The sequence below is a fragment of the Rhineura floridana genome, chromosome 2, assembly GCF_030035675.1.
Source record: "Rhineura floridana isolate rRhiFlo1 chromosome 2, rRhiFlo1.hap2, whole genome shotgun sequence".
In the NCBI taxonomy this organism is placed as follows: domain Eukaryota; kingdom Metazoa; phylum Chordata; class Lepidosauria; order Squamata; family Rhineuridae; genus Rhineura; species Rhineura floridana.
In genome coordinates, this window is record NC_084481.1 from 102,339,156 (window position 1) to 102,357,425 (window position 18,270).

An 18,270-nucleotide genomic window follows, 5' to 3' on the forward strand; every position below is an offset into this window, starting at 1 on the left:
GCCATACGGTCCCTGTTCTCTTACTTCATTCCCTTTTATAGTCGAGCAGTAAAAGGTTAAGGCAGGAGACAATAATCACTGGACTCCTGAATTGTCCATATAGTCAGTTATCTGAAAGGAATTCCCAGTCCTTAGACCTTGTCCTCAGGGGAAAAAAAGATGGGATAATAAGCCTGTGTCTGGGCTTTAACCACCTCACAATGCAAGTGGGAGCTCTTATGACTGAGGGGAGTGTATGTGGAAGAGCATTCAGTCCCATGAGCTCCCACTTACAATCTGAAGCAGCACAGTTCAGACACATGCCCATCATCTCATCTGCTGATTGAGAGAGCGATGCTTTGCTAGACCTGGATGCATATCCTCAATGGGGCTTTAGAAAGAAGTGGGGGGGGGGGTAGACACACAACACACACACACAAATACTGGTCATAATAAGAAGGTAGAAAAGACAGATGGGAAAGATATAAAAATAGCTCTGTAAAGTTACCCAGGCTTATGGTTTTTAATGGGGAAGGTAGTTAGATATCTCAGTGGCCTTTGTTGTGCTCATCCTTTAAGTGGGGTGAATAGGCTTGTTTCTTTTAAATATATTGTTGGACAAGCGTTTTAATTTATTGCAAGCGTCAGTAGACCACTAAGTTGGATCCTAGTTTAAAAACAAAAACAGAATATTTGTCTTGTAAAGGAGAAAGGGGAGCACAGAGGCAGATAATGAACACATGGCCTTTGACAGTTTTGCAAGGAACAGATAAAGGCAGCCATGAAAATGTTCAGTGAAGTCCTACGCATTTTCACTCAGAAGAAAGTCTCCCTTCCTGCAGGGGTCTTTGGATCCTCTGTGGGATTTCAGCCTTATGCGAGGTCTTGATCGTGCTGCTATCAGCTTCCAAACAGAATAGGCGAGTCTCATTGTATGTGTATGATAATATTATGTAGAAAGAAAGATCCTTTGTGTATACGTGGCAGAAGACAAAATTTGAGTCCAAAGAGACAGAGATGGCCACAGAGATGGAATGTTGGGTTTGGCCAGAGAGGCCTGAAATGAAATTCCTACTTGGCCTGAGATACCAAACCTCTCTCTGTCTCAAATTTCCACCAACAATAATGGGAATAATAATAGCCTCTTTCACAGGATGAATGCAAAGGCAAACATCAGAGATTTTGCAAAGCCCTTTGAGTGTTAAAAAATGGTAACTCTCCAAGCATAAATAATTAAGAGCAATGCACTTATTGCAAAGGCTTGCGAGTAGAAAGAAACCTCACCAGGGAAGATGTTTGGCAAATAGAAGAAATTATCATGGTTACAGCTGCTATCCAGAGAGCCATGTGGGTTAACAACAGAAGATAAGCCACTCAAAAGCCAACCGTAAGAAAACTCAGGCTGGGCTTTTGCCAGATTATGGCTGATATCTTATTAGATCAGACCATGAAAAAGAGATCTGGAGGGAGTAAGGATATGTTATCTACAAACCCAGCTATGTGATCTCAATACTCGGAGCAAACAGCAGAGAAATCTCCTGTGATTGACCTTTTCAAAATGCATGCGACCCAGATTTTAACAGGTGCCAGCCCATCAATTCTGACTTATCAAAGGAAGTGTTGGTTTTTAGGAAGAATATAGAGGCATCTTAGAAGACAAAGAGACAGATTTGGCTGATCTGAGCTGAACCACAGCGAGGCTGGTAAATGGCAATTATGTTTTAAGTTTAATAGAAAGAACAATAATTAGATATGAAAGGAAATCAAAAGGGAAACAGTTTTGCAGAAAGGAATATGATATTTAATCTGGCAGCTCTTGCTCTTACAATTCCAAGTGTGATTCCAAGTTAAATAGCACACTGGGAAGCCAAACAGCATGAGTAGGAGAATTGATGAAAGACATCCAGAACACACCAAAAGGCTCAACACTTACGAGTTACTAACAACAACAAAATATGAAGAACACAGATGGATATCAGCCTCAGTTGTCAATATCGGCACACTCTTAACAAGTCCAGTCTCTTAACTGTGGTTAAGGGATCAAGAGCAGGACCCCACGCTCCCTCGGTTCCCTGAAGCAAATCCCTTTCTCCGCGTTAAAAGCTCTTAAAGGATACATCAGCACCAACACTAACGAAAGTTGACCAGGATTCATAATCAGAGTTTGAAGCAGGACATTCAGCTGTGTTAGTAAAAGCATCCCTTTGCAAGGCTTCCCACTGAATACATGAGGCTATTCCCTGGCTTTACTTGGCCCCTTTCCCAATGATCCAGAAAGCAAGGGAAGCCAAGAACTAGAATAGGACTGTATGGAATTCTAAGGCCCCATCTGCACTATCCTTTTAAAGCAATATCATATCACTTTAAATAGTCATGGCTTCCCCCAAAGAATCCTGGGGACTGCAGTTTGTGGCGAGTGCTGAGAGTTGTAACAAGTCTTATTTCCCTCACAGAGCTACAATTCCCAGAGTTCCCTGGGGAGGGGAATTGATTGCTAAACCACACATGAATTGTTGCTTTATGAGGGGAATAGTGGTCTCCTAATGACTATCGGCACCCATAACAAGCTATAGTTCCCAGCATTCTTTGCGGGAAGCCATGGCTGTTTAAACTGATACGATACTGCTTTAAACATATAGTGCAGATGAGGTCTCAGTTTTGGGTGGGAATCTTTAGCATTCTTTCCCTTCAGGTTTGGACTGGTGTGCCTCACAACAGATGAGAATACAGTAGGGCCCCACTCATACGGCGGGTTATGTTCGGGACCCCCGCTGTAAAACAGAACCCATTGAATAGAATGGCGTGTGATGCCCGAAAACCATCGTAAAAGCGGAAAAAGCGCTGTATGAGTGGGGCTTTAGTCTAATTGTGTCTAATTGAAACAGCTATATTAGCGAAGCGCTGTAAAGGGAAGCGCTGTAAAGCAGGGCCCTACTGTAGATGGATTTCAGGAGTAGATTTTAAACCCCCCAAAATGAGACTACAATAGATTCAGATTGACAAAGGTAATTGTTTTGGGGGGAAAGAGAAAGAGAAAATTGGAAGAAAGCTAAGGAATACAAGTTTAAAGAATTGAAGTTTAGGATTAAGAAAACAAAAACAAAATCAGGATTTTTTCCCTTTAGTTTACCTGTCCAAAAACAAAGGTATTTGTTTTTCCAACAGGACTAGGCCGCTGTTGAAAACATCTCTTAGTACCCAGTCATTTTAATGATTGCTTTGTATTGATTTTAATATTTTTATGTTGCTCAATACTGCCCTGATGTTTTGCAAGAGGGTGGTATATAAATACTTTTATAAATAAATAAAAGTCAGATTCTTACCAAACTAGCACTATATCCTTTGCAGAGAGGGAAAGCCTTGGTCTGGGTGAAGACTACAGAAGTACTGAACAGTAAGCCTAACTCTAACCCTCTTTTTTAAAGCTAAGCTGATAAATTAAGAAGCAGAATTGCAGAATTTCATATTACAGAATTTAGCACTTTCCAACTGCAGCTAGGCAGGTAAGATTCAACTCCCCCTCCCCCAAAAAAACCCTAACAGACATTATTTCCTGCTTCAACCTGTGTCCCATCTCACATATTTTCTAAGTTTTCCATCTCAAACTCATATTTGGCCAACTTTCCTTTGACCATGAATATGCAAAGCAGAACTAAAAATCAGGGAGTGGCAGTAATAACTGACCTTTGACAACAAGCCTATTAGTACCCTCTGTTCTAATTAAATAAATGAGGAATTGTTGAAAATATCAGCTAAAAAAAACAGGAAATGTGTGCGGAGAATGACCACCAAAAAAGTGTAAGTCTGCTAGAAAGAGTAAAAACCAATATTACCAGATAAGGCTAATGCTGACACAAAGTCACATATTTTGGAAAGCATGCTTTAGATCAGGCACAAGGGGGGAAATTCAATGGGCACTTCCAGACTGTCACTGTTTTCAGATGGGATTCAATCATACTGGCTAATTCAGGTTGCACAATTAAAGTTGATTTGTTGCTGTTGCACAACAAACCCATATCTCCCCCCCAAAGTTGGCACTTTTTGTGATAAGGAAATTGATAGAGAAATGCAAAGGAAAGTGTGAGACAACATTTGTTTGATGCAATGTCATCTAACCTCCCCACAAACAAATCAGAATGAATGTTCAATAAATAGCCACGGTTATCCAATCTCCCTACAAACTTTGAACAAAGAAAACAGGGTGAATGTTCAAATAAACAAGTCATCTGGAAGTGACCAATGAGACATAAACTGTTCACACTGCAGCAGAATTAAGCAATCGTGGGTGTGGGTGTGCAAGCACAAAGATCTAATTCTGAATGAAGAAATAAACGTGGTCTGAACCATCCTGGACTGCAGGTGGGGTTCAGATTCCTTGCATGTAGAAAACCATATGTTGGAGAGAAAGGTTCTAACCTAACCTTCTCCCTGACTTCTATATTCAGGAACCTTTTTGCATGAAGGAGCACTTGATCATACAAATCCCCATCTGCAGTGTGATGTGATATAGCCTAAACCCGGTTTACCAATTTAGTGAATACTAGGCCAAAGAATCGTCGTCGTCATCTCCTAAACAGGGAGGTGTAATGGCCCTTTTGTTGTCAAAGACCTCAAATATTATAATTCTCCATTCATCTCCTGAACGCTTGAAGGGTTATGATGGCAAATTAACAGAGACAGCAGCATACAGTGGGTTGAATCAAGGCCCTATTGAAAGAACCTGGGTTCCACTTCTGAGTAACAAAGTATTCAAAAAGGATGGCAGAAAATGATCAATACATTTATTTGGAAGAGGAAGAAACTGGGAGTAAATTATGAGATCATGTAAAAGAAAAAGCATAATGGGATATCAGCAATCCAAAAGCATATGAATCTGCCCAATTAGCATGGTTAAAGGCCTGATTTGATGCCAATAAATTAAACCCTTGGTACAGATCAGAACAGCAAGATATTAAGAGTTCCATTAGAAAGTATTATATGGTTCATTGGGGTTGGGGGAAGGGGGCAGGAATACTGTGGAACAAGTTGATTCCATCTCAAGTTTATGGAAGAATGAGACGATAACTGAAGCTCTTCAGTCTTATGCCACACTAGGTTTAATCTTGTTCAGCCATTATGATAGTTTCACAATATGGGCATAACACATACATGGAAATGGACTGCCTTCAAGTCGATCCAGACTTATGGCAACCCTATGAATAGGGTTTTAATGGTAAATGGTATTCAGAGGTGGTTTACCATTGCCTTCCTCTGAGGCTGAGAGGCAGTGACTGTCCCAAGATCACTCAGTGAGCTTCACGGCTGTGTGGGGATTCGAACCCTGGTCTCCCAGGTCATAGTCCAACACTCTAACCACTATGCCACACTGGCTGTCATAACACATAACTTTTTATTAAAATTACAATTTTACAGGATGCTATTTAACTGAAAACTAAAAGAACTGGGTTAATTTTAATGGAAAATTTAGAATAAGCAAGACAAAGTTGGCACAAGGAAGCAAGGAATGGTTGCTCCAAAGACCAAGGAGCAAAGTAGCTTGTGAACTGTTGTTTTTTCTTTTTCCCCCTTCCCTTATGGGAATATTAAACTTGATGGTTTGGATCCAGAGGTGTACCAAAAGGGGGTCAGCAGAAAGTGAAATCCTTGCAACTCACAAGTAAGTTCTGGAACATTGCTTCAGGGTTCACTCATGTATGTTATATAGGAAGAATTTGTTTTATCTCTCTTTTTTATGCAACCAGTGTGGTATGGCGGTTTAAGTGTTCAACTGGTACCTGAGAGGCCAGGGTTTAAATCCCCACTCAGCCATGAATGCAGTGACTCTGGGCCACTCACTGTGTCTCAACCTAACCTACCTTACATGGCTGTTGTGAAGATAAAATAGAGGAGGAGGAAGCAGAAGAAGTAAACTATGTATGCCATCCTGTGTGTGTGTGTGTGTGTGTGTAAATGTGCAGGATCCACACTTTTACTGGAAGGCTTTGACAGTTTCCTGCAGAACTGATCTGACAGTGTTGTTTCCTGTATGAAATGCCTGTGGATCACTTTCAGCTGAATTCTCCAGGAAACACACACAACAGATGTTTGGTATTTAAATGAAATAGGAACAGTTTTGTAGTCCTGTAGCAGAGGTATAAACGCAAGCAGCAGAATGAGAATAAACCAGCCCACCTTTCCTCATGCACACTAGTTAAATAAAAAATGAACAACAGAGACAATCTTCTTTGGTAAAAAGAATAAAGAATATTTACTCACGACCTTTCATATGTTCAGGAAACATAGGCTCTAGCTGTCTCTAACAATACATGGAAGCTTCATTTCAGTGTGCATTTCCTTCTTACATTGATCTAGCAAGACAGTTATTAGCTAGGAAACTATATGGCATCATCATCATCCTTATACAAATTGACAAAGACTCACTGAGGACCTCTGAACACAAGAATGCACTCCAGCACTATCAACTGTTAGTACAGGAAGAATGTCTACATAGGGTTTGTTTTGGGAGCTCACTGCTGTACTTTAATCAGCTAGTTATTCCTCAGACTTCCACTTTTAAAAGATGCAGTCTTTCTTGCACAGACATGATATACAATACCAATTTGATTCTAAAGTTTAGAAAGAAAACGTGTTTAAAATGGGGATTTTTTTGGCACCAGTGCATGCAAGGAAGGGAGGTTAACTCTCCCCTCCCCCAGATGTTATATATACAGAGAGACAGAGACACAGACAGACAGAGACAGACATACACATACACACACACACACACACACACACACACACACAGAGAGATAGAATCACCTCCACACAGCAATTAGGCTTAAAAGTCAGCTCCTGTGGCACCAATGGAAACTGTTTTTTCAGCATAATTGCTGCGCAGGGGAGGAAGCAAGAAGGCAAGGTGCAGGCCACAGGCTCTCCATCCCTGCTTTAGCACCCTTAACCAAAGCTAGCACTGTGATGGAAGAATGAATGGATGGATGTCTAAACAAATTTTGATGCGAATCCTCCCACACTACATACTCAATACCATTCACTTTTATTTTCTGGGGCGGGTGCAACAGCCAGGGCCAGCTCCAGGCATGCCGGGGCCCTTGGGCCCCAGCCTGCCCCGGGCCCCAGCACTCCTCTTCTGCGATTCACTGTAGGATTGGTACCGCGGATCGCAGGGCAGATCCCAAGCCGCCCCCCACACCGCCCGCCATTCCCCCGCTCTACTTACCTTTCTCTCTGCTGTTTTTTGTGGCGCACGCAGGTTTGCCATCAATCAAGATGGCAGCAGAGGCTTCAGCCCCTTAGGGAAACCTCGGCCACCATCTTCATTGATGGCAAACCTGTGCACGCAGCCGCAAAAAACAGCAGAGAGAAAGGTAGGTGAAGCAGGAGAATGGTGGGCAGTTCTGAAGCTCCTGCCCTGCTATCCGTGGCAGGAATCCTGCCACAGATTGTGGAAGGGGAGCACAGGGGCACCTGTAGCCCCAGGGGCCCTCGGCCACTACCCCACCTGGCCACCCTTTAGAACCGGCCCTGGCAACAGCAACTGTTTCATACTAGATCCTCTTGCATTACAGGATTTTTCAGATGGGCCACTCGTCCCTTGGCATTAAGAGGCCACAGTATCTGGTTGTCACCTGATACAGCCAGCAGCTCTGCTATTCCAGAGACTTCAACATGTCAACAATTAAACCAAGGTCATTTTATGGTTTTGATGTGCCTCATATCTCTAGTTTTGCCAAACCTAATGGTTTTCAGAGAGAAAGTACAATCCTCTTCCCTACTGCTCAACTTTCTGCTGAAAACCTAAGGCCATGTCCTCTATCCTATTCATCAGCAGGGGTCAGACAAGAAACAATCCAAAGGTAAACAGTTGAATATTCAGAATCTTCCATTTTCTTCCTGGAAGCAGAATAAGTGACTTTAATCCCCCCTTTGCAATCTCCGCACAAGAGTGCCAAAGCTGTTTGTTCCCAGAAGCAAACAGCTCACTGTGTTTAGTAAACACTTGTTATCTGTGTATTGGCCTATGCTGCAATTCTGTCCCTTAAAGAGAGAAGAAACTGATTCTCCTCTCAAGCCAAATGCCAACAGAGTTACTTTGTTCCAAGCTGTGCTTGAACACAGCCAGCAAGGATGCCAATAAAATCCTAAAGTGGTCCAGACTTCAAACTATTTGCACACACGGACACTTTAAAAATGCCTTTGAGCCTCTCACATTCTAGTTGCACCACATTTGAATGTCATGAATTTGCAATAAAATACAATTTAGGTTTGCTATTCATATTGTGGACTGGTTTAAGTGACAAATGAGTGAAAATATCCTCAGGCAATTTTATTACACTGGGATCAATACTGAGCCATTTCCATTTCTCAAAGTGACAGCTTGGTTTTCATTAGCTTCTTTCGAGTGCTAATTATTTGGTGGACAACTGAGGCCCCTAAAATATGAAGGGCCCCATGGGTTGTGTAACCCAGTTGTCTCCAAGCCTCCCAGAACCACCTCTCTTGTTTTCTCCTTTAAAAAATGTTTAAAAGATAAAAGAAAAAAATATGGTGGCGTCCCTGTTGTAATCTACAACCTTAGGTTGGGCTGTGACTCCAGCTGAAGACCAAGGTGCTAGCCCAGCCTTTCCCAACTAGTGGGCCACCAGATGTTGTTGGACCACAACTCCCATCAGCCTCAGCCAGCATTGCCAATGGTCAGGAAAGATGGGAATTGTGATCCAACAACATCTGGTGGCCCACTAATGGGGAAAGGCTGTGCTAGCCTAACCAAGACCTCACACATTCCCAACAGATTCCTTGCCCAATCTTTGGGGACATTCCCATAATTCAGCATTAGAACATGGGGACTTCTCATCCAATGAAATGAAGCCCAAGTGCATGTCATCACATTCATCCTTCCTCTCCAACATGTGAAAAAAGCATAGATGTGTTGATTCATAGAAAGAAATCCAAGTATTACAATGAGGCAACACCTTTATTAGGATTAATGCTTGCTCCCTTTTTTATTAATTTATTATTATTTCATTTATATTCCACCTTTCCTCCAAAAATGGCTCAAGGTGGAGTACCTGGTTCTCCCCCTCTCCATTTTATCTTCACAACAACCTTGTGAGCAAGTTATGCTGACAGGCAGTCACTGGCCCAAGGTCACCCAGGGAGTGTCAAGGCTGAGTGGGGTTCTAGGGTGCTTCCATATGCGATGTTATTGTGGACTCAGTGCTGTCCATCCACACAAGTTTTTCACAGCATCCACACGAGGCTGTCCTCATCAAAGTGCCATCCCATATTTTCTCCCCATTGAATCCAGATTTACCTTTTCCTTGTGGTTTTACTTATCAGATTTTCTGCCAAAACAGTAAACCCTCTAGTCCAGCACTCTAACCATTACACCATGTATTCTGTCCTAATGAAAGCAGTGCCCTGCTGTAGATTTCACATTCATCCAGTTCCCTTTCTTTCATTCTCCTTTTCATTCCCTTCTTTGTTGTCTCCTCTCCTCCCCTGCTGTAATATTAAGATCGCATGCCCCTTGAAGCAGAGATCTGATATTTTTAATTTTTCACTTCCACTCCTCACTTCCACCATGTACACTGATGATGCCTGCTCCACGAGCTAGAGGGAGCCCCAGCTGACGAAGCATCAAGGCCCCAGCTGACAAAGCGTCAAGGCAAGTTAAGCAGCAGAGCAAAAAGAGGGTAAGTAGCTCCCATTTATTCCATTATTTAATTGAATTAAAACAGCTCAGAGAAATAAGTAATAAGGGCAGCCCAAGGTCACCCTGAGCTAGGAGCCAAATCCTGAAAGAACCTACATCTTAGGAGACAGATCCTAGGAGAAGGAAGCCTATAGAAAGCTAGTTTTCAACACCACCCTAGCAGGAAAGCTTCAGGGGACACTGTAAACAAGGCTAAATTCCAGTCGGAGAGAAGGGGGAAAAGGAAAGTCCACCAATACATACAGGGAGAGAGTCAGCTCAGTCCTTGCTAAAAAGGGCAGCTTCAGCCTTCCTGAAACACAACCACAAGCTCTGTTTCCCTAGGTTAAAGAAAGGTCAGGCTGTTCTAGGTGGGAAAACAACAAACACAAAAGACTTGCCTGGAAGTCACAGCCCCTTGCTGAGATTAAAAGCAGCCAAAAGCTTAAACAGCCCTGCCCCTTGCTCAGGAAGGAAGCCTGCCTTCCTGCCTTCAAAGTAAGGAAGCCTGAGAGAATACTAAAGAGTTAAGCCCCAGCTGATAGTTGAGCCATCAGCCTCAAGTAACACATCATTGGCTGGCAGCAGTAGCTGGGAGGAACCAGCCACACATATAAAGTCAGAGCACCTAGCGAGGGAGCCTGCTCCACGAGCTAGAGGGAGCCCCAGCTGACAAAGCATCAAGGCCCCAGCTGACAAAGCGTCAAGGCGAGTTAAGCAGCAGAGCGAGTTCGGCAGCAGGGCGAGGAGGCCAGGGCCCCCCACTCTGCCCGTCCATTCCGTAACCTCAACTAAACCACAGTCTCCAACCTATAGACGTAATAAACCTTAAACAAAACTATGCAGGTAAGAAGCCAGCAGGCGTGTGGGGGCTTTCCAGTGTTTTGCACAGCCTGCAGCATGTACGACTATCTGCCTGTTGGACAGCAGTCGTGGGTGTGCTCTCGGTGCAATGAGCTCCTGGCTCTCCGGGAACGACTTCATTTCCTTGAGGCCAAGGTGGCAGACCTGGAAAAGCTGAGAGAGGCAGAGAGGTGTGTGGAGGAGGCCTTCAGGGACGTTATAGCTGTGTCCCACTCCAGCGATGATAACTCTCCTGCTATCATGGAGAACGATGGTCTCAGGGAAGGAGAGCATCCAGCTGTGGAAGCGGGAAACGATCCCTTAGAAAGGGACCCATTCCTTGGGGGATGAGCAGCTATCCTCTCGTGCCGAGGATATATCTCCAGGGGGTAGAGGGATCCTTGTAGTGGGTGATTCGATTATTAGGAACATAGACAGTGGGGTGTGTGATGGGCGTGTAGACCGCAAGGTGTTTTGCCTGCCTGGTGCGAAGGTTGCGGATATCGCCCGTCGTTTAGATAGTTTGGTAGACAGTGCTGGGGAGGAGTCAGTGGTCGTGGTGCACGTTGGCACCAACGACATGGGGAAATGCAGCCGTGAGGTCCTGGAAGCAAAATTTAGGTTGCTAGGTAGGATGCTGAAAGCCAGGACCTCCAAGGTGGCTTTCTCTGAAATGCTACCGGTTCCACGCGCAGGACCAGCCAGACAGGCCCAGCTTTGCAGTCTCAATGCGTGGATGAGACGATGGTGTCGGATGGAAGGGTTTAGATTTGTTAGGCACTGGGGAACATTTTGGGACAAGCCGGGCCTGTACAAAAGGGACGGGCTCCACTTGAACCAGAATGGAACCAGACTGCTGGCACTTAAAATTAAAAAGGCAGCAGAGCAACTTTTAAACTGACTGAGGGGGGAAACCCGACAGGAGCTGAGAAAGGTCCGGTTCGGAATAAACCTCCCCCCTGGGATAAAAACCAAAGAAATGATGAAATTTTAAAAGGGGTAGGCCTAGAAGTAGGCATTGTGAGAGCAGGGGCACAGGATATAAATTCAGAAGAGCAAAATTACCACAGGCCAAACCACAAGTGCCAAAGACACTTGAAGAGAGACATTGCTTACAAGTGCCTGTACGCTAATGCCAGGAGCCTCCGAACCAAGATGGGAGAACTGGAGTGCTTGGTCTTAGAGGAGAGCATTGATATAGTGAGCATAACGGAGACCTGGTGGGATGGAGAAAACCAGTAGGATACGGTTATCCCTGGATATAAACTATATCGGAAGGACAGGGAAGGACGTATTGGTGGCGGAGTCGCTCTATACGTGAAAGAAGGCATTGAATCCAGCAAGCTCGAAACCCCAAAAGAGGCAGACTCCTCCACAGAATCGTTGTGGGTGGTGATACCATGCCCCAGGAGGGACTTAATACTGGGAACGATCTATCGTCCCCCTGATCAAAATGCTCAGGGAGACCTTGAGATGAGATATGAAATTGAAGAAGCATCCAAACTAGGAAATGTGGTAGTAATGGGTGACTTCAACTACCCGGACATAGACTGGCCGCATATGTGTTCCAGTCATGACAAAGAAGCAAAGTTTCTAGATATTCTAAATGACTATTCCCTAGACCAGTTGGTCATGGAACCAACCAGAGGGACGGCAACCCTGGACTTAATCCTCAGTGGGGACCGGGACCTGGTGCGAGATGTAAGTGTTGTTGAACCGACTGGGCGCAGTGACCACAGTGCTATTAAATTAAACATACATGTAAATGGCCAATTGCCAAGAAAATCCAACACGGTCACATTTGACTTCAAAAGAGGAAACTTCACAAAAATGAGGGGATTGGTAAAAAGAAAGCTGAAAAACAAAGTCCAGAGGGTCACATCACTCGAAAATGCTTGGAAGTTGTTTAAAAACACTATATTAGAAGCTCAACTGGAGTGCATACCGCAGATCAGAAAAGGTACCGCCAGGGCCAAGAAGATGCCAGCATGGTTAACGAGCAAAGTCAAAGAAGCTCTTAGAGGCAAAAAGTCTTACTTCAGAAAATGGAAGTCTTGTCCGAATGAAGAAAATAAAAAAGAACACAAACTCTGGCAAAAGAAATGCAAGAAGACAATAAGGGATGCTAAAAAAGAATTTGAGGAGCACATTGCTAAGAACATAAAAACCAACAACAAAAAATTCTATAAATACATTCAAAGCAGGAGACCATCTAGGGAGGCGATTGGACCCTTGGATGATAAGGGAGTCAAAGGTGTACTAAAGAACGATAAGGAGATTGCAGAGAAGCTAAATGAATTCTTTGCATCTGTCTTCACAGTGGAAGATATAGGGCAGATCCCTGAACCTGAACTAACATTTGCAGGAAGGGATTCTGAGGAACTGAGACAAATAGTGGTAACGAGAGAGGAAGTTCTAGGCTTAATGGACAATATAAAAACTGACAAATCACCGGGCCCGGATGGCATCCACCTGAGAGTTCTCAAAGAACTCAAATGTGAAATTGCTGATCTGCTAACTAAAATATGTAACTTGTCCCTCGGGTCCTCCTCCGTGCCTGAGGACTGGAAAGTGGCAAATGTAACACCAATCTTCAAAAAGGGATCCAGAGGGGATCCCGGAAATTACAGGCCAGTTAGCTTAACTTCTGTCCCTGGAAAACTGGTAGAAAGTATGATTAAAGCTAGATTAACGAAGCACATAGAAGAACAAGCCTTGCTGAAGCAGAGCCAGCATGGCTTCTGCAAGGGAAAGTCCTGCCTCAGTAACCTATTAGAATTCTTTGAGAGTGTCAACAAGCATATAGATAGAGGTGATCCAGTGGACATAGTGTACTTAGACTTTCAAAAAGCGTTTGACAAGGTACCTCACCAAAGACTTCTGAGGAAGCTTAGCAGTCATGGAATAAGAGAGGTCCTCTTGTGGATAACGAATTGGTTAAGAAGCAGAAAGCAGAGAGTAGGAATAAACGGACAGTTCTCACAATGGAGGGCTGTAGAAAGTGGAGTCCCTCAAGGATCGGTATTGGGACCTGTACTTTTCAACTTGTTCATTAATGACCTAGAATTAGGAGTGAGCAGTGAAGTGGCCAAGTTTGCTGATGACACTAAATTGTTCAGGGTTGTTAAAACAAAAAGGGATTGTGAAGAGCTCCAAAAAGATCTCTCCAAACTGAGTGAATGGGCGGAAAAATGGCAAATGCAATTCAATATAAACAAGTGTAAAATTATGCACATTGGAGCAAAAAATCTTAATTTCACATACACGCTCATGGGGTCTGAACTGGCGGTGACCGACCAGGAGAGAGACCTCGGGGTTGTAGTGGACAGCACGATGAAAATGTCGACCCAGTGTGCGGCAGCTGTGAAAAAGGCAAATTCCATGCTAGCGATAATTAGGAAAGGTATTGAAAATAAAACAGCCGATATCATAATGCCGTTGTATAAATCTATGGTGCGGCCGCATTTGGAATACTGTGTACAGTTCTGGTCGCCTCATCTCAAAAAGGATATTATAGAGTTGGAAAAGGTTCAGAAGAGGGCAACCAGAATGATCAAGGGGATGGAGCAACTCCCTTACGAGGAAAGGTTGCAGCATTTGGGGCTTTTTAGTTTAGAGAAAAGGCGGGTCAGAGGAGACATGATAGAAGTGTATAAAATTATGCATGGCATTGAGAAAGTGGATAGAGAAAAGTTCTTCTCCCTCTCTCATAATACTAGAACTCGTGGACATTCAAAGAAGCTGAATGTTGGAAGATTCAGGACAGACAGAAGGAAGTACTTCTTTACTCAGCGCATAGTTAAACTATGGAATTTGCTCCCACAAGATGCAGTAATGGCCACCAGCTTGGACGGCTTTAAAAGAAGATTAGACAAATTCATGGAGGACAGGGCTATCAATGGCTACTAGCCGTGATGGCTGTGCTGTGCCACCCTAGTCAGAGGCAGCATGCTTCTGAAAACCAGTTGCCGGAAGCCTCAGGAGGGGAGAGTGTTCTTGCACTCGGGTCCTGCTTGCGGGCTTCCCCCAGGCACCTGGTTGGCCACTGTGAGAACAGGATGCTGGACTAGATGGGCCACTGGCCTGATCCAGTAGGCTCTTCTTATGTTCTTATGTTATACAAATAAAGCCAGAAGTCCAACCCTGTTACTTGTGAGCCTTTCAGCTGGAAAAATACTTCTATCAGAGACCGCCAGAAAGCCACTGCTAATAAGTTACTGAGCAAATTGGTAAATACTAGTTTCTTAGCACAGAGCAGCTCCTAATATAGTGCCCTGCAAAAGTAATCAGACCCCTGACCAATGCTCTCATATTACTGAATTACAAATAGTACATTGTAATTTCATTCTGTATTATACTGTATTTTGAAACACTGAAACTCAAAATCAATTATTGTAAGGTGACATTGATCTTATGTTGGGAAATGTTTGCAAGAAACATAAAAAACTGAAACATGTTGCTTGCATAAGTATTCAACCCCCACACATTAATATTTGGTAGAGCCACCTTTCGCTTAACAGCTTTAAGTCTCTTGGGGTAGGTGTGTACCAGCTTTGCACACAGTGTCGGAGGGGTTTTGGCCCATTCTTCTTGGCAGATTCACTCCAGGTCATTCAGGTTGGTTGGATGTTGCTTGTGGACCACAATTTTCAAAGAGCGCCACAGATTCTCAGTGGGATTGAGATCAAGACTTTGACAGGGCCACTGTAGGACATTCACCTTTTTGTTCTTGAGCCACTCCAATGCTGCTTTGGCCTTCTGCTTGGGATCATTGTCCTGCTGAAAAGTGAATTTCCTCCCAAGCTTCAGTTTTTTATTTCCCTGTATTTTGCTCCATTCTTACATCAATTTTAACAGGATGGCTGGTCCCTGCTGAAGAGAAGCATCCCCACAGTGTGATGCTGCCACCACCATACTTCACTGTAGGGATGGTGCGTCTTGAGGCATGGGCAGTGCTAGGTTTGCGCCACACATAGTGCTTTGAGTTTTGGCCAAAAAGCTCTATCTTAGTCTCATCTGACCACAAAACCTTTCCCCACATCACAGCTGGGGTATTCTCATGCTTTCTGGCAAACTCCAGATGGTACTTTTTGAGTCGTGACTTCTTTCTTGCCACCCTCCCATACAGGCCAGTGTCATGCAGAACTCTTGATATGGTTGACTGGTGCACCATTACTCCACTCCCAGCCACTGAACTTTGTAGCTCCTTCAAAGTGATTGTTGGCCTCTCTGTGGCTTCCCTCATAAGTCTCCTTCTTGTTCGAGCGCTGAATTTTGAGGGGCAGCCTTTTCTTGGCAGTGCCTGGATGGTGAGATGCAGCTTCCAGTTCCTGATTGCGCTCAATGGGATATCCCAACTGTGCTCAATGGGATATCCAAACACTTGGATATTATTTTGTACCCTTTTCCTAATCTATGCATCTGTATTACATTATCTCTCACTTCTGTAGAATGCTCTTTGGTCTTCATTTTCCTTCAGATCCACAGCCTGACCAATGATCCTTCCACAGTGGGGGTTTTATCCTGACAATGTGACAGCACTTTTAATGGTTCACAGGTGGAGGCCAATGGTAAGGCAACTGTGTCCTCGACAGGGCAATTTCTTTCATCTGTGTAAACTGGGACCTTCCACAGCACAGGGGTTGAATAGTAATGCAAGCAACATGTTTCAGTTTTTTATGTTTCTTACAAACATTTCCCAACATAAAACCAATGTTTTGGTTTATGTTATTGTTTTACAATAATTGATTTTGAGTTTCAGTGTTTCAAAATAAAATATCGTACAGAACGAAATTACAATGTACCATTTGTAATTCAGTAATATAAGAGCATTGATCAGGGGTCTGATTACTTTTGCAAGGCACTATATATCCTTTGCCCTCTCCCCCTCCCCTCAAAGACTCCAAAGAAGACCTTTTTTTTATCTTTTTGTTTTTATCTTTTTGTACACCGCCCAGAGAGCCTTCAGGCTTAGGGCAGTATATAAATTAAACTAAATAAATAAATAAATAAAATCACATCCCCAGAAAGGTTATTTCATTACTTATCATAAGGAAAAATGGAAATGGACTGCCTTCAAGTTGATCCCGACTTATGGCGACCCTATGAATAGGGTTTTCATGCTAAACGGTATTCAGAGGGAGTTTACCATTGCCTCCCTCTGAGGCTAGTCCTCCCCAGCTGGCTAGGGCCTGCTCAGCTTGCCACAGCTGCACAAGCCAGCCCCTTCCTTGTTTGCAACTGCTAGCTGGGGGGCAACTGGGCTCCTTGGGACTATGCCCACGGCTGCACAGGTGGCAGGGCACGTAACCCCTGAGCCACGCACTGTGGGGGTGATCTTTAGCTGGGCTCTCCTCCCACTGTGCTATACCAGCTTCAACCACCTAACTGTGCCGCCTTGCAGTTTAAACCCATCGTCTGTCCTGTTCTTTCAGAGGCCACACATGAACAGTCGTTCAAATCGCAGGTCAGCCAAGGTTCCACCTTGGGCAGGCCTTTCTCCTGTCAGCCACGCAAGTCCTTGCCTGTAAAATGGGGATGACAGTAAGCTACCTTACAGGGTTGTTGGGAAGCTGGAGACGTTAAAAAAAAGGGCTTTGGATATTAATACTTCCGGCGACAGGATTATGAACACCCTTGTGGGCTACTGATGTGGGAACTACTGATGTGGGAACTAGCCACAGTACTCGTCCATATAATGTCCTCGTTCACCGTCCCCCCGCCCCCACCTCCCGGTGATCCCTGGCCAGCTGCGTCACGAGTGCCCTGGAGAAAGTTTGTGGTTGAAACGGGGAAGACGAGCGGGGGGGGGGGGCTGGGAGAAGGGAAGGCATGCGAAGGAAAGCTTCCTAGATATACGGAAGATTCAGTCACCCCGCCGCCTGCGAAGGCAGCCCTTCTCTCAGTCAGTGCTACCAGCGCTTGGGACACCGTCGCTCGCTCTTCATTTGATCCGCCCCCCCTCCCCGAAGCAGCTTTACGCCGACTCGCTTCCTCACTTACCGTGAACAGGATCGGGCTGCCGAACGGAGCAATAGCTTTTCTCCCACCCACCCCCAGAGGCGGAGAACAACAAAACAGGGCACAAAAGACAAGGAAAGTACCCCCGCGGGCGCCACCGCCGCTGCCTCCCCATCCCGGCTGGAAAATTGGTTCCAGCAGGCTGCCTACCCCCTCCGCATGCTGGCTCCGCTGCGGTTCCAAGGACGTTGCCCAGAGAGCCTCACGAGAAGGCGGGTGCAGCCATCGATCTCCCCCCGCCCGTGCAAGGCTTTTGGAGCCGGCGATCGATCCGGAGCCGCCAGCTCCAGCCCCTGCTCCGTTCCTCTCAGCACCGCTGCTGCAGTCGCTGGAAGCCCTCCCAGCCAGTGGCTTGGCTGTGTTTCTGCAGCGGGGGGGGGGGGGAGGGAGAGAGCCGAAGGGGTCACGTGACCTCTCGGAAGGCTCTCCCCTCTTCCACATCGCGAGGGTGCACGTGCACAATCCAGCTCGCCGGCAGTCACGTGATCTCCCTTCCTTTCACTCCAATTCTGCGCAGCGCCCGAGCGCGGACTGTGCCGAACCTCCCTCCCTCCACGTCTGACTCCATCGCCTTCGATTTGAGCGACAGAGCCGGCAGCCGGCTTTGTTTCCGCAACGGTTCCCTCCCCTCCCTTTCCCTCCTTCCACACGCGTGCTACATAGGGCTTTATTCTCCAATTCCCCTTCAGGGTTCCTCTCAGAGATGCTCCTCGTTCCCCCTCCCCATCTCACCT

General features: G+C 45.1%; 1 protein-coding gene across 1 annotated transcript in view; it reads right to left on the bottom strand.

Moving 5' to 3' along the window:
• Nucleotides 1-17,998, bottom strand: part of LOC133376904 (guanine nucleotide exchange factor for Rab-3A-like) — a 46,163-nt gene extending 28,165 nt beyond the window's left edge. The window contains exon 1 of the mRNA XM_061609845.1: nucleotides 17,687-17,998. Within this exon, the coding sequence (XP_061465829.1) occupies nucleotides 17,687-17,697 (11 nt within the window). The 5' untranslated portion in view covers nucleotides 17,698-17,998. The remainder of the gene's footprint in view (nucleotides 1-17,686) is intronic.
• Between the last annotated feature and the right edge of the window lie 272 nt (nucleotides 17,999-18,270).